The 15777-nt window shown below is 35.8% G+C and overlaps 1 protein-coding gene across 3 annotated transcripts in view; it reads left to right on the top strand.

Annotated features, from left to right (window-relative positions):
- The window catches only part of NME7 (NME/NM23 family member 7), a 216475-nt gene that overhangs the window by 22869 nt on the left and 177829 nt on the right, over nt 1–15777 (top strand). The window contains exon 1 of one of the 3 annotated variants that reach the window (XM_087437784.1): nt 4517–4652. The exons of the other annotated variants lie outside the window; for them this stretch is intronic. Coding sequence (XP_087293910.1) covers nt 4602–4652 — 51 coding nt within the window. The 5' untranslated portion in view covers nt 4517–4601. Of the gene's footprint in view, nt 1–4516; nt 4653–15777 lie in introns of those variants that run through there. 3 annotated transcript variants of the gene reach the window in all.

Raw genomic sequence — 15777 nt, 5'->3', positions numbered from 1 at the left:
GGTAAGAAGTAGTTGGATATATGACCCTGAAATTTAGAGGAAGAGGTCTAGCCTGAGAGCTGTCAGTATGTAGAATGTATTTGAAGCCATAAGATCAGACAAGGTCATTGAGAGAATGAATGTAGACAGAGATGAGAGGTCTAAAGACCAAGTCCTAGGGTACTTTAACATTAAGAAACCAAGGAGCAATGCGTGAACTGGAAAAGAAGAGAGATTACAAATCAGAAACTTAAGTTTCTACCTTAAAAAACTAGAAAAAGGGAAAAATAAGAAGAAATTAAACCTAAAATAAGAAGGATGGAAATGAAGATTAGAGTGGAAACCAGCAAAACAGAAAACCGAGAAATAATAGAGAAAATCAGTGAAAACAAAAATTTGCTCTTTGAATTGATTAACATAGATAACATTCTAATTAGATTGACTAAGAAAAGATCAAAGATACAAATTACCAAAATCAGGAATGAAGAGGTGCCATCTTTATTGACCCTACAGAAGTTAAAAGGATTATAAGGGAATGCTATGAATAACTTTATGCCATCAAATTGGACAATTTAGGTGAAATGAGTGAAGTCCTTGAAAGACACAAATTACTGAGCCATACTTAAGAAGATAGAGAAAATCTGAATAGACCTATACCAAGCAAAGCAATTGAATTAGTAATTAAAAATCTTTCTACAAAGAAAATCTTAGACTCAGATGACTTCTCTGGTGAGTTCTAGCAAACACTTAAAGAATAAATAGTCCCAATCTTTCACAAACTCTTCTGGAAAATAGAGGAGGGAATACTTCCTAACTCATTCAGTGAAGCCAGTATTACCCTTATACCAAAGTCAGAGGAAGATATCACAGAAAAGAAAACTACCAATATCCCTTATGAATACAGATGCACACATTCTTAACAAAATTTCAGCAAAGTGACTCCAGCAACATACAAAAAGGATTATACAACATTACCCAGTGAGACTTATACCAAGTATGCAAAGTTGGTTTAATATCTGAAAATAAATATAATACATCATATTAATAAAATAAAGGACAAAATCTACATGATCATCAGTAGACACAAAAATATTTTACAAAATCCAGTAACATTCATCATACAAATTCTCAACAAACTAGGAACAGAAGGGAACTTCTTTAACCTGACTAAGGGAATTCACAAAAAACCTAGTTAACATTCTTAACAGTGAAAATGTTAATGCTTTCTTCCTAAGATCAGGTACAAAGCAATGATGTCTGCTCGCACCAGTTTTATACAACATTATAATGGACGTTCTAGCCATTGCAGTCAGGCAATAAAAAAAGAGATAAAATGCGTCTGGATTGGATAGGAAGAAGTAAAGCTGTCTTTATTCACAGATGATATGACCCTATATGTAGAAAATTTAAAGGAATCTACAACAAAAAAACTATAACTAGTATGTTCAGCACGTTGCAAAATATATGATTAATATACAAAAATCAATTGTTATTTCTATATATTACAATGAACAACCTGAAAAGGAAATTAAAGATATCAATTCCATTTATAATAACATCAAAAGAATAAATACTTAGGAATATTTTTAGCAGAAGTGCAAGATGCACACTGAAAACTATAAAACATTGCTGAGTAAAATTGAAGATCTAAGTAAGTGGAGACATTCCATGTTTATGGATCTGAAGAGTCAGGTGGCAATTTTCTTTAAATTTGTAAATTCAATGCAATCCTTATCAAAATTTCAGCTGATGTTTTTGCAGAAATTGACAAGCTCATCCTAAAATTGATATGGAAATATGAAGGACCCAGAATAGCCAAGACAATTTTGAAAAAAAAGAACAAAACTGGAGGACTTAACACTTCCTGGTTTCACACTTACCATAAAGATACAGTAATCAAGACAGTGTAGTAGTGGCTTAGGGCTAAGCATATAGATTAATGGAACAGAATTGAGGGTCCAGCAATAAACCTTTATGGTAAGTTGATTTTCAAGAAAAATGCCAATGCTATTCAATGAGGAAAGAGTAGTCTTTTCAACAAATGGTGCCGGGACAATTGGATAGCCACATACAAAAAGATAAATTTAGACCCTAAAATGAAAAGTAACTCAAAATGGATTATAGACCTAAATGTAAGTGCTAAAACTATAAAGGTCTTAGAAAAAATATAGGAATAAATCTTTGTGACTTTGGGTTAGGCAAAACCTTCTAAGATATGACAACAAAAGCACAAGTGATTAAAGTTTACCCCCCCAACCCGGTGCCCCACAATGAAAATGGTCTGGAACTGGCCACATGAGGCAGGAAGCAACTCTATTTCAAAGTGTCATTTTGGGTCCTAGCAGGACATAGACGGTATACTCAATTGGGATAACTGAAAAGTTACTAAAGGGACTAATACAAAGGTGTGGGCAGAGTTAAGAGAAACTAACAAGGGATGGTTCATTGTGGGGAAAGGGACTCATACAAAGTAGCAGCAGCAGGAGCCTTTACTACCTCTAGGCCTGTCAGGGCAAAGGGAGAGAGCTCCCGGAGAGTAGCTGTAATGGAAGGGCCGACTGACAGGAGCTATGGTCTTTGGTAGAGGGGAGCAACTAACCAATGCAATCTGGCAGGGAGGAAGGTGGGAGAATAAATATCTTGACTTGACTCTTCTTCCGTTGTTCTTCAGCCATTGCTTCCCACTGGCCTTACCCATGTGAGAGTCCAAAGGCAAGGGAGTCCTCTGATGAAGTTCATGACGGTTGGCTGGCCAAACTCAGAGCAGGTTGAAGAAGAGCAGAGTGAAGGTCTGGAGGGACAAGTGGAAAATGGCTAGCACAGCCACTTCGAGGCTCAGTGGCACAGTGGCTGTGGGATAAACAAAGGCGTAACAAGATTCGGCCTGGTATGCTCGTGCTCTTGACAACAGCTATTTGGATCGAAAAACTTAAAGATCCATTTATATTGTAATTTCCTGTGTTATCAGATGATTTCTAGCCCAATAATAGAGTCAGTTTTCTAATTGAATATTAAGTGAATCATGTATGCTTGCTTAAATATTCTCTTGCTACTATAATTAGACCCAGTATTTCTTTTTTGGTTCAGATCTATTTCTCTTTTTGGAGTATTGTGGTTAATTGTTGACGAGGTCCCTGGTGAATAACCTGGAATTACTGAATACTTGATCAAGTATATTTTTTTTAAAGTGCTAGTCAGAGAAGCCATACTTACCCAAAAAAGTAAGAAAAGATGTCCTCTTTCAAAATCTTTCTGGAACTAGAAATAAACAGACATACAAACAGATGAGTGTTGGGTTTTGTTTTGAATCTTGAAGAGTGGGTTTTTGCCATTTTATCAAGATCTAGTGCTGAACACATTTATTTACTCCTTTCTATCTTTATTTTGGTAATATTTATTTGACTTTTTTTAAGGTCTCAGAACTAGGAAAGTCACTCTGGAATTTCACGAGAAGTAAATGATGTAGTTTCCATTTTCCGGAAGCTCATAATTTGGTTAGCGAGAGAACTTGTATTGCACAAACCTGCTGATGACAACCCAGTGTTCTACTGTGGGAACATCAATCTGGCCATCAAGAAACAAGGTCTTTGCTAAGCTCTGCTACTTAACAAGTCACAAAACTCTTGCCAAGTCACTTAACTTATTTGAGCTTCTGTTTCCTCATCAGTAATGTTTCTTTGATCTCTGAAATTCTGTGGAAATCAAATTCCAAATACAGAAATATCAGTTGGCTAGGGTTAGTCTGGGAAGACTTCACAATAATTGTGTTTTCTTTAAGATATCGAAGCAAAGTTCAGCCTTGTTTTTCTAAGAGAAGGTTTCCCCTGATAGACATTGTGTAGCATTGTTGTTTTATATAGCAACATGTAGACTTAGGTTTACAGTAGTGATCTGCAGAATTGTGAGAGGAAGAATTTTCAAAGATCTATATGGCCCATGCTGAGAAAGTTTTAAAAAGCCTTTCTTCCATGTTACTGGATGTGTGCCATTTAAAATGATTCTATCTTGTTTGATCAGTTTCCTGATATACACTTATCCTATGGAAATGGCATTTTTCACTCTTTAACAAAGTTGAGCAGGAATTAAGTTGAAAGTGCACTTCTAAGTATCTCACTTGGGGAAACACCTGAGTTTGTGTTCTGTTTACCCCTGCATTGACTTTTTTCTGTTGAAGACAAACAATAATGCATTCGACTTCTAAGATATTGTCTCAAATGACTTTTTTTAAAGAAAAAATCTTGGAAATATGTGGAATCCTCATGTTGAACATCGTATTTTTCACAAAGGGAGAAGACATTTGGCCTTAAACTAATTTTTTTTTTAAAGATAAAAGTGATTGCAACAGTTTTACTTAGTTCTTAAAGAATTTAAGTGGAATAGGATAATTGGCTAAATTTAATAATTCGCCTACATTTTCCTCTTAATGTAATATGTTTGTCTGACTTTGTTAATGAGAAATGCTTAGCTAGAACTCCACAGGAAGACCCTTTTCATTTGAGCTTATCTTCTGTTTGTCTTTCAAGGTGGATTTATGAGGGAGCAATAGACTCTGAGAACAATCTGAACAGGCTCAAAACTGGTTCTGGCCACACGAAAGTAAAGTCAATATTTGACACAGTCCAATGGAGGAAAATACCTGGTCTTTCAAAGAAGGCTTGGAGGAATACTATTTGGTAAAGGTTTTACGAAGCAAGTGATTGCTTCAAGTCTAGCCTGTGGTAATGTGAAAATATAAACCTTTTGGTGGTGTCTTTTCGTTTCTGTTTTACTTATTACCATGGCATCTAAGTCAAGTAGGAATTGCTATGTTTATTTGCCTCCTGTGTCGGGTAGTAAATCTTTAATGATCCACTATGTTCTCAGAATGTTCAAGGCAAAGTGAAGTTTGTTCTTTGGAAACCACTTTTCACTCACCTGCACTGGAAGCAGCTGGCTTGAGGTGGCGTGTTCTCACATACTGTTGATTTTTATTATAATGTCATGCAGGGTGGATGTAGGTACATGGAGACTTAAATTAAACTTTAGAAACCTGTTGAACTGTGAACTTTATCATCTATATAATTTACTCCAGAATGTCTATGAAGTCACACAGAAGCAGATAATTGGCTTAAAATAGATTAAGACCAGTTACTGACTCTTAATGCAAGGTCTGAAGTGCAAATCAAATTTCTAGTTAGTTCAAGACTGTTCTCCATGAGGTATTGTATAAATCTGTTTCAGTATGATTTAAGCAAGGGAGCACTTGTGTATGAATAAAAATGTTTTGTTGCCTATTATGAAGTAATTTTTCCTGAAATATAGCATTATAGAGTGCAATACCCATTTCTCAGTGCATTGTTAGGATTACAAGTCTGACAACGATGGCCTGATTTTTATTGTTGTTGTGTTGCTTTTTAAGATCTGATTTGTTTTAATAGGCAATTAACTTGAAAGGGTTTAGTTGTGGGTTCTGGAGACCTAGCAAACGGAGAGCAGGTATAGGCTGCTTGATCCTGTTTCCCTCAGAGCCCCTTTTCACCGCTCCAAGAAGAGTGGTTAAGAGCGCGGGGTCTGGAATCAAGCTGCCTGGGTTCACCTGTTTATAAGCTGTGTAATCTTGGGCATGTTTCTTAACTTACCTGAGCCTCAGTTTTATCTTCTGTAAAATGGAGATAATAATATGTCTCTCTCATAATGTTGTTTAGATAAAATACCTGTGTTTAGAACTAGGGACTCAGCATATAGCAAGTGCCTAATAGAAAGTGCTAGCTCTTGACTATCACTGTTATTGTTCTTGTAATATTGACTTTTAATGATTCGTTTACATATTTGGGTTTTACATTACTGACCTCCTTAAAGTCAGGGATTGTTTCTTAGAATTCATAGAATGTACTGCAGAGCTTGGCACGAGATAAGCAATTGATAAATATTTTTGGAAGGAATAAGTGAGTTCATGAATGGAATATCTGATCATCTGTGGTCTGTTTTTTTTCCCAATTTTTTTTTGTTGTGGTAAAATACGCATAACATAAAATTTATCATCTTAACCATTTTTAAGGGTACAATTCAGTGGTATTAAACGCATTCATAATATTGTGCAACCATACCACCATCCATCTCCATAACTCTTTTCATCTTGTAACATTGAAACTCTATAACCAATAAACATTAACTTCCCATTTCCCTCTCCCCCAGCCCCTGGCAACCACCATTCTGTTTTCTATCTTTATGATTTTGACTACTCTAAGTACCTCATATAAGTGGAATCATATAGTATTTGTCTTTTTGTGACTGGCTTATGTTACTTAGCATAATGTCCTCAAGGTTCATCTATGTTGTGGCAAATGTCAGAATTTCCTTCCTTTTTAAGGCTGAATAGTATTCCATTGTATGTATATACCACAATTTGTTTGTCCATTCATGCATTAATGGACACTCAGATTGCTTCCATGTTTTAGCTATTGTGAATAATGTTGCTTTGAATATGGGTATATAAATGTCTCTTTGAGACCCTGCTTTTAATTATTTTGGGTATATATGTGGTCTATTTTTGAAGAAAAAAATGTAAAACTGTTTAATATTGAATTCTTGTAGAAAGCAGAGCTAGACAGGAGGCAGAATATATAACTCAATCTCTAAGCTGCTTTGATCATACATTCCTATTAGAAAAAAGAAGAGAATATCCCTCCCTCCCTCATAAATGAGTGCTTAGTTATAATTTATATACTACTGTATTAATATATTACATACATGGTAAATAACACACAATGATAGAAACTTTAATAAGTTAAGATAAAAAAATAGAAATAGAAATTTCCCATCCCCCAGTGGGATCTTAGAGACTATTTGGTATAGAAATGTAGACACTATTGGTATTGAACAAGGTATTTTTATCAGACTTGGATTTAAGTCCTGGTTCTGGCACTTAATAAATGTGATTACTAAATTCCTCTGTGCCCCAGTTTCCTGTTCTGGAAAACAGGCATAATCATAAAAACTCTGTAGGCTTGTTGTAAAGATTAAGTCCAATAACATATGCAAATAACTTACTATGGTGCTTGGTACATAATAAGGACTCAGTAAACGTTAGCTGCTGTAATAATAATACTGATAATAAATTAGACTTATGTTGTTGCTATTATGATTACGATGATGATAATGTTTTTTGGAAGATATTTTTCCTTTGGGAATTTTTCATGAAATTGCTATCTTTTATCTATTCTAATACTTTTTTTTTTTTGATTCCTAAATCATCAGTTCTGTTCTCTTCCTCAAATTCTAGTCCCATAGCTCCAAATGGTTACTATAATAATTAGAAGTTCTGGCTTCACTTCAGAATCTACAGGCCTAATGTAATCTCATCATTTTTACCTTGAAAAGATCCTCCATTCTCCCATTCACTTTGGCTTGAAACTTGAAAAGCATCTTTAATCAATCCCTATCACTTATTCCCATATCTCTCCCCTTTCTGTTACTGACAACTTACTACTTACCTAAAAATTTCTCTTGGATCCATCATTTCCTCTTCATTCTTATTGTCACCCCTTTAGGCCTGAGTTAAAACATTTTGTTGGTCTCCCTGATTTAGACTCTTTGTACTCTCATCCATCCATCCATACATCCAACCATTATATTGGAAAACATTTATTGAGCACCTACTTTTGCCAGATACTTTTCTAGATACCGGCAGTGCGGCCCCTCCCTCAAGAGCCCACATCCCTATTAAGATGAATATTATTTAAATATTAGCATCATGATCATATGTCTTTACTCAGAATGTTCACTGGCTCAATGATTCACTATTTTCATTTTGTTTTTAAAATTTAAACATATCACTTACCAAACTTCCTATATCCTTTTGCAAGCTCGATCCTCCAAGGCTTCTTTTTTTTTTGCTAGGAAAGATTTGCCCTGAGCTATTGGCATCTGTTGCCAATGTTTCTCCTTTTTTTAATGTGAGCTGCCGCCACAGCATGGCTACTGACAGACAAGTGGTATGGTTCCATGCCCGGGAACCGAACCCCAGGCCGCCGAAGTGGAGCAGGCCAAACTTTAACCACTAGGCCGTCATGGCTGGCCCTCTCCCCAGGTTTCTAGTAAGACCCATGCCTATTCCCAGTTCTGCACTCTTGTGGCTTTTGCTGTGATGACCATATGGACTGCTTTTTAAACACCTTCAAAAACCTATAGTTTTATGACACACAGCCAATCCATGAATTACGTTTATATTGTATTTTTGCTGCTGTTTGTGTGTATTGGTCTTTATTTGTCAATTTACGATGATTGCAAAGCACCTGAGGATCAGGATCATTTCTGACCTCTGTAAATACCCAGGACCTGGGGCCGAGTTTAGAAGGGTGCTTATTCTATCCCTCTATCAATTGAGTCTGCACAGAGCCTGCTGAAGATCATCCCATGTGAAAGGAGCCCACACTGTCAGCGTAGTTTATAGGCCTCTTGTTATATTATTAAAAATAGAAAATCTGATGTTGAACTTTTAGTAATAATCTGACAGGAGGGGTAAGGTGTAATGCCCTGTGGCATATCTCTTTCCCCTCCGCCACCACTGGTGTTTGTAGGGCTTGAGGGTGGGCACCTCAGTTGCCGCCTGAAAGAGGTGAGCCTGGTAGGAGCTTAGAAAGTGCTATTTTGTTTGTTCATTGAATAATTAAACTTATGCCTGTTTGAATGCAAAAAAAATATATACAATTTGGCTGAAGTACATTAAAAATAACTTAAATTTAAATTTAAATGTAAATATGTTAGTGACAAGCAATGGGTAATCACCTAAATTAGTAGATATGTAAGGTACAGTTTTTAAGAAGTGGAAGTAAAGTAGTAAGATACAGAAATACATAAGCAATGAAATTTTTTGTAATCTTGCAACAAGAGATAAAATAGGCATATAAAAAACCTGCTCAGATGTGTTGTGCGAGGTGTAGTGTAAACAGTTTCAATAGGGATTGGTTCTTATATGAGTCTAAATGTCAAGTATTGACCAGGTATTGACTGAGTGCCAACTTGTAGAACTGGGATAGGCACTTAAGGGGGTATAAAGATGAATGATGCCCTGAATCTTGTCCTCAGGAACTTACATTATAGTAGAAAGATAAGATATATATATAAACAACTATAAATATACTTCCAAAGGCTCAGATAAAGTACAAGGGGTTTTCAGTGTACTGAAAAATGTCTTTCATCTGTGAGGCTCATGGAGAATTTATTGAGTGGGTGGAATTTGAATTGTCAACAAGAAGATATGTGAAGATTTTGAAGGAACTGAGAGAGGGCATTCAAAGGTTTAGAAGAATGCCATAAATAACAAGATATATGGTACATATCATTGATTCAGGTCTGCAGAGTATTTGAGGGTTTATTTCAGCAGCATTCAGTGTTGAAATGTGATCCTTTTTTGGTTTGTTCCTGGAAAAACTAAATAGGCCAGTTATTTACTTACCATTATTGTAGAGACTCTCTGCACTCATCTTTACTTATCAGCCAGAAGGAGCTGCCCAGTTCTTCCTAGGATTTGATGATGGGTAAGAACTAGTTCCCTGACTTTTCCCCCCTCAACTAACAGTTTGTGCCTGGCCATTGACCCATCCTGGCATAGGCAGTGGCTAGGTGCCTCAAAAGGAAGAGGAAATTCCGACTCTGTAGTTTAGTGGCGGGGAGTATAGCTAGTTGGAAGGCCCACCATTTTCCTGAGTGGATGGGCTTTTATTTTGGCAAATCTGTGTGAGAGAGATTTTCTTCTCTTTTTTTATAGCTTTTGCTCAATTAACAGAGGATTTAATTAAAGACATTTTAGTTTGTGTCAAACTTGAATACTTTGAAATTTGAAAGAGTAGAAAAGAGGATGAAGGCAGAAGGACTAGAATAAGATGAAATGTGTAAACAGCTTTGCATTGCTTAGATCTTAAACATTTCCTTGCATTAAGTAATAAACCAAAGTACAATAATGGAGGTTGTTTATTTGCTGTCCAGTCATGAGGAGAACTGGTATTTTAAAACGTCAGCCAAAATTTCCTAGTTCCTTACAGTCCACTAAATTATTATTTTTTTAGATTTTAAATTACTATATGAGAATGTTTTGTTAAACTTGTATTGATTTGTAGAAGACAGTTGAACTGTGAGATGCCATAGAAAGCGAGGGAAGCTGCAAAGGTTCACTCTCAATTCTTGGGCAAGTGTGAAAAGGTAGTGAGAAATATGCGAACAAAGCTTGATTTTTTTTTTTTAAATTCACCAAGTACTTCATTGCTTCTTGGAAGAGATAAAAACTTCCAAGTGGCATTGAGTTATGATCTCATAAATTCAAATAATATGTGCAAATAAATATTCAAATAATATACTTTTGAAACTTGATATTTAGCTATTAAACTAGTTCTGTAGAGTGTTCTTGCTGCCTAGAACATAATTGCTTAATCCCAGTCAGGTGCTGTCTTGGCACTTTCATTGGACTCCGTTTTGGGTAAGAGATTTCAGAGACAGTGCTGCTTTTGGCTTCATCTTCCTATGAGAATTTTAAGCAGCAGGACTCTTTGTTCCACACAGCCCTGACCCAATAGCACCACAGGCTGTTTCCTCACAGCCTTATATGTTGATTTGAGAAGCTCACGTGCTCATCTGCTCATTGAACTACAGAGTCATAGTGTCCTCCTGCTTTTGAGCTACTGTTCTCTCTATACAGGGATAGATCAGTAGCCAAGGTGAATTAAATATCCCTCAGAAATGATTTCCTCCTCTTTGAATATACAATTGTTTCCCTTTGTAGTCTGATTTTAATTCAGCACATTTACTTTAGTGAGTGATATGTTGCTTGGTTCCAATAGGGAAAAACTTTTTTTTTTTTTTAGGGTCGTGGGCCTGAGAGTAAAGGAGAGGATGTGGAGGGAGGGGGTGGCATACAGTGTTTTTCAAAGATTTTTGACCTGTTGTAGGTCATGGAATCAGTTTAGTGGGTCTCCATCAGTGTGTTAAAAAAAAAAAGGTAGAATAGAAAATATCATAGTACAGAGCACATAGGAAGGATAAATATTGCTGTGTGAAATTTTTCATGTATGTGTGTATTGGGTCATGATGTAAAGTTATTATTGTGAGTAATAGTCAAAAGTGTGAAAGCCACCATTATAATGGATTTTTAAACATATGGGAAAGAAATGATATAATAATAAGTGTTCCTAAATTATATGTACTTTATTATTTTTTTTCTGTATATACTTTTCTGATTTTTAAAAATAATAACTATGAGTTCTATAAATTAGATTTCAGGCTCCTTCAACAGTCTTATTCATTTGACTTTGTAAACATTTTGTACTCCTAGCCTCTGTGCCCAATAGACTATTTTGTACTTTGATGATTCTCAATTAGTATTTATCTCTTAACAATGACTCTTTGCAGTTCTATAATTGTAAAATATGTAAGCAGCAGCCATTTAAAAATTTCATCTTTCATAATTTCAGAAACCAGAAGTACAGTACTGTATTTCAGACATATAATAGATCATTGGTACATAATGTCATTAAGTTTCAAAAAAAAGTACATTTCTTTGAAAAACTGAAGTCACTTGGGATAGTCTTCTCCTTGGTTACTGTTTTGGGGTGGAAGAATCCAAAGTATGGTTCTTTAGGATGCATTCCTGAATAACTATTAGTTCTATACCATAGAACTCTATAACCAGCAAAAATACCCTTCAAAATAATGGAGACGAACATCTGCTGTGTCTTTGAGCCCACACCGCCACATCATATTACTGTTGCCACTGCCTTTTTTCTCTTGTACGTATGCCTTTCTATTCCATGAACTGATTTTCATACCCTAGAAATCTTGTATTGACTCTGAATGACTCCTTGTCCTTGATCCCTTACAACACATCGTAAATGCGACTGCCAGAAACATGTAACAAGGGCTTCAGTAACCTTATCAGAGGCCTTCTATAACTCTGGAATGATTTCTGTTTTTTCTAGGGTCGAGGCTAATTGATTTTCCATTGTTAGTGATCTCCTCTGATCTCTTCTTATTGCCGTCTGCTGTTGTGCGCAGATATACCTTGCACACAGGTGAATGTTTCACTGTCCCCCAGCTCTGCTGCTCTTTTGGCTGCTCCAGAACTCTTGATTTTGATATGTTTCCTGATTCGGTGCTTTTGGCGTCTGGAAATGAGCACTGATTTTTGGCGTCAGACAAACCTTTGTTTGAATCCCAACTCTGGCCCTGACTAGCTGTTTGATTTGTGTACTCTCCGAACAATTAACCTTAACCTCTCTGAATCTCTGTTTCCCCACTGGTGAAATGGGGGGAGTACCTCCATTACAGGTTTGTGGTGAGAATCCACTGAGAGTGTATTAAATACGCCTGACATACTGTTGGCTTATCTCCCTTTCCCTCCCTGCCTGCTTAATTCAATATTTAGTTCTAACTGTTGTCAGAGGTAAATAAGATTTGTAAAGGTTAATTAAAATAGGAGCAGTTTTAGGAAGACTGAAAGAGTCATAAGTACAAAAAAGCAAATGTAAACAGTGGATCCCACTGATTCATGCAAGCTAATGATAGTTGGTACCCTAAAAAAAACCCCAAATAGTAACGGCACTGCCTGCCTGCCTGCCTGCCTTTTCTTCTGTCTTTCTTTTTAAGCATTTTAAGTGTGTAGTCCTTAAAGGTGATGATATATGTGTCAGTGTGTGCTGAGTTGATACCTTATCTTAACTTTCCTATACTCTCTTGAGGCCTTGCCTGAATATAAGGTCCCTGGAAAAATATGGGACTTTTACTTGTTAAGGAGCTCCATTACATCGAAGCAATTTATTATCAAAACTCCTCTTTAGAAGCCTTGTGATTTATTTGTAAAAAGCAATAAAGGTAATTTTATTCTATTATCATGTATTATTCAGAAATATCTTAACATGCACACAAATGCACAAACACAAATTCATCCTTTACCCCAAATGCTTATGAATTGGGGGGATACTTTTTCATCCATATTAATATTTTGTTTTGTTTCTTCTGAATTTATAATTGATGTGGGGTTAGATAATGAATATGATTTTCAATTTTTCCTGCTTTACCCCCATGCTTATTACTATTAAGAATAAAAAATTACTTGAAAAGATGCCTTAAGTAGACATTTTACTTCACTGTTGAGCCATTAAATGGAGATTTAGATAATTTATTTGGAAAAAACTTTCTGTGCTTTATTTATGATACTAGAGAAGCCTTGGACATACGTGCTTTCTCATCTGTAATATTTCTCTTTTAAATAAAATATAGAACATTTCTGCTTTGCTGTGTAGAATTGGAGGCAGGTTCTTCAGATTTTTCTCCAATTTCATAAATATTCACATAGCTCCTCAGATTCCTGCTTAGTCCTGGAAACCTGGCCACATAATTAATTTTGCATCTTAGACTAGTTAAATAGTAAGATATGATACCAGCTCTTTTGAACATATAGATTGCTAATAAGTATAATGTCTTATATGACTTTAAATATTATATTAACTATAGAATGTAAATCCTTTGTTATTATTTTCCATAACATCTTTGGTTTCTCTGCCAAGCCAAGACACAGCATTTAATTTTTCACATTTACAATTTGCCACAGTAATTTCATTACATTAATGTAATTTATGATTTTTTTCAGTGGTGCCTTTCCCTTGAGAAGTATGAACTAGAATACTAATGATTAATGTGTAACAGATGGTTTTATAAAATTTACAAAGAAAATTGTTACTCAGTTTTTTATTGGTAAAAACAGACCCAAAACTTTGAGCTTCCTAAAAGGCAAGAATTTGAACTCTAACTCTTAATTTATTACATGTCCTTTACAAAAAATTACTTATTGTAGAAATAACTATATATGTTTAATAGCTTTTCTTTTCATAATTAATTTTAGTCACATTTTTATTTTTTCTGTCCATCACAGATTCTTTGTTCCTTCATGCCGATGTTTTCTGCAAAGACCTTTAAAAAAACTATTAGGATTTGCTGCAGCTAAGGCTGAAGCATCACAAATCAAGAAAGGCTTTTCCTGTATTTCAGAAAAAGATCAGTGAGGAAGATGAGTGTGTGCAGTGTAGCTTCACCAGTGTGAAGTCACTGGTGGCCCTACAAGCCACCATCACTGCTATAGGAGACTTAGGCAACAGAAATCCGAAGTGCTTTATGTACACTAAGTCATCTAATCCCCGCAACTACCCTATGAGGAAAGTACTACTACTATTCCCATTTTACAGATGTGGAAACTAAGGCTTAGAGAGGTTAAGTATCTTGTCCAAGGTCATATACCCCAGGTGTGTTTGACTCTAGAGCCGATACTCATAGCCATTCTGAAGTATTCCCCATCTGACCCCAAAAGAAAACCTTTTATAGTTTCCTGGATCTTCTCTTCAAGCAACACAGTTCAGGGCCATGTCACTTGCCATGGGCTGCTAGCAAATGATAGCAGCAATAGCAGCAGCAGCAGACTCAGTTTGACACATGCATTGCACTCAGTAATACTGGTAATGCCAGGTCCAATCAGTATTTGTTGATTGATTGTTATAGTGTCGTTGGGAATGGAATGGCTCTTCCTGATCAGTAATATTGAAGTGTAAGCGGCCAAGGTCTGATTATATTTGGTGGCACAAGCTTAATAAACCTACTTTCAAACTAAAAGATTGTGTCTTTTTAAACACATGTACGTGGAAAAGATTGTTAGTTTCACAAGATCCCTGTAAGGCTGTGCCTTCATTTAAGCAGTGGCCAGGAAAGGTGTAGTATGATTCGATTCTCCAAAGGGCTGATAGCCTTTCAAATATCATTTCACCTGGAATTCTTACATTGGTTGAAATTTTCTTAAAATCACCTACCTTATCTTACAAATTATGTGAATTTTACATTCTACTCAATAATATATATGTTTGTTATAATGTAAAACTGTTTACATTACTTACCATTAAGACTGATGCTCCAGGAAGATGCGCGCTCTCTCTCCACATATATATGTATATATATGTGTGTGTATATATATATATCATACACACACACACAATACCTCAAATGAATGAATAGACAGAGAACTTACACCCTTCACAAAAATTAGCTCTAAATGGATCACAGACCTAAACGTAAAATGCAGAACTATAAAACTCTCCAAGCACAGAGAAGCACAGTGGTTAACTTCATCTAGGGTTGGGTCTTCGCCAAATGGTGCAATGAAAAGAATTGTTAAGAGCGTGATTGAAATCAATTCCTTGATAAATCAAGGAATCTAAGATGGATAAGGAAGGAAGTGAAGGAAAGAGAGGCTGATAAATTGGGAATGTGTGAAAGGACCATTGCACTGGAAAGCCTGATGATGTAAAAGAGGGAGAAGCTGAACAAACTAGCTGCAAGGACCAGAGGATATGGGCAGTGAACAGATGCTTGGATCACTGGGTTTGGTGGCAGAACACTTTCAGGTGATGACAAGAGCCAAGATGGGGCTAACTCCTCTGTATGAATCCTGCCCTTTCTCCCAGCATTATCTGCAAGTTCAGTCATTATCATGTTTATAATCAATATACATATGGTTTTTAAATTTCACCTGTTTTACGTAAGGTTTCTATTGGTTGTCACTTATTTGTTTGAAAAAAGAATTGAAAGAAGGGAAAATGGTTTCAAAATGAATGGAAGCAACTTACCTACGTAATCAGCATGTGCTTGGTATAATGACTATTTAAAAAAAATGACTGCACTGGGAAATGACTCATACCAGAATGTCATTTGAATAGACAGCAATTTTCATATGCTGCATTTTAAAATGACATTTTCCTTTTTTAGAAGGTGTAACAAAATATGTTT

The sequence above is a fragment of the Ceratotherium simum genome, chromosome 2 (genome assembly GCF_057802395.1).
Source record: "Ceratotherium simum simum isolate JZ-2026a chromosome 2, ASM5780239v1, whole genome shotgun sequence".
In the NCBI taxonomy this organism is placed as follows: Eukaryota; Metazoa; Chordata; class Mammalia; order Perissodactyla; family Rhinocerotidae; genus Ceratotherium; species Ceratotherium simum.
This window is presented reverse-complemented; position numbering and strand designations above follow the sequence as displayed.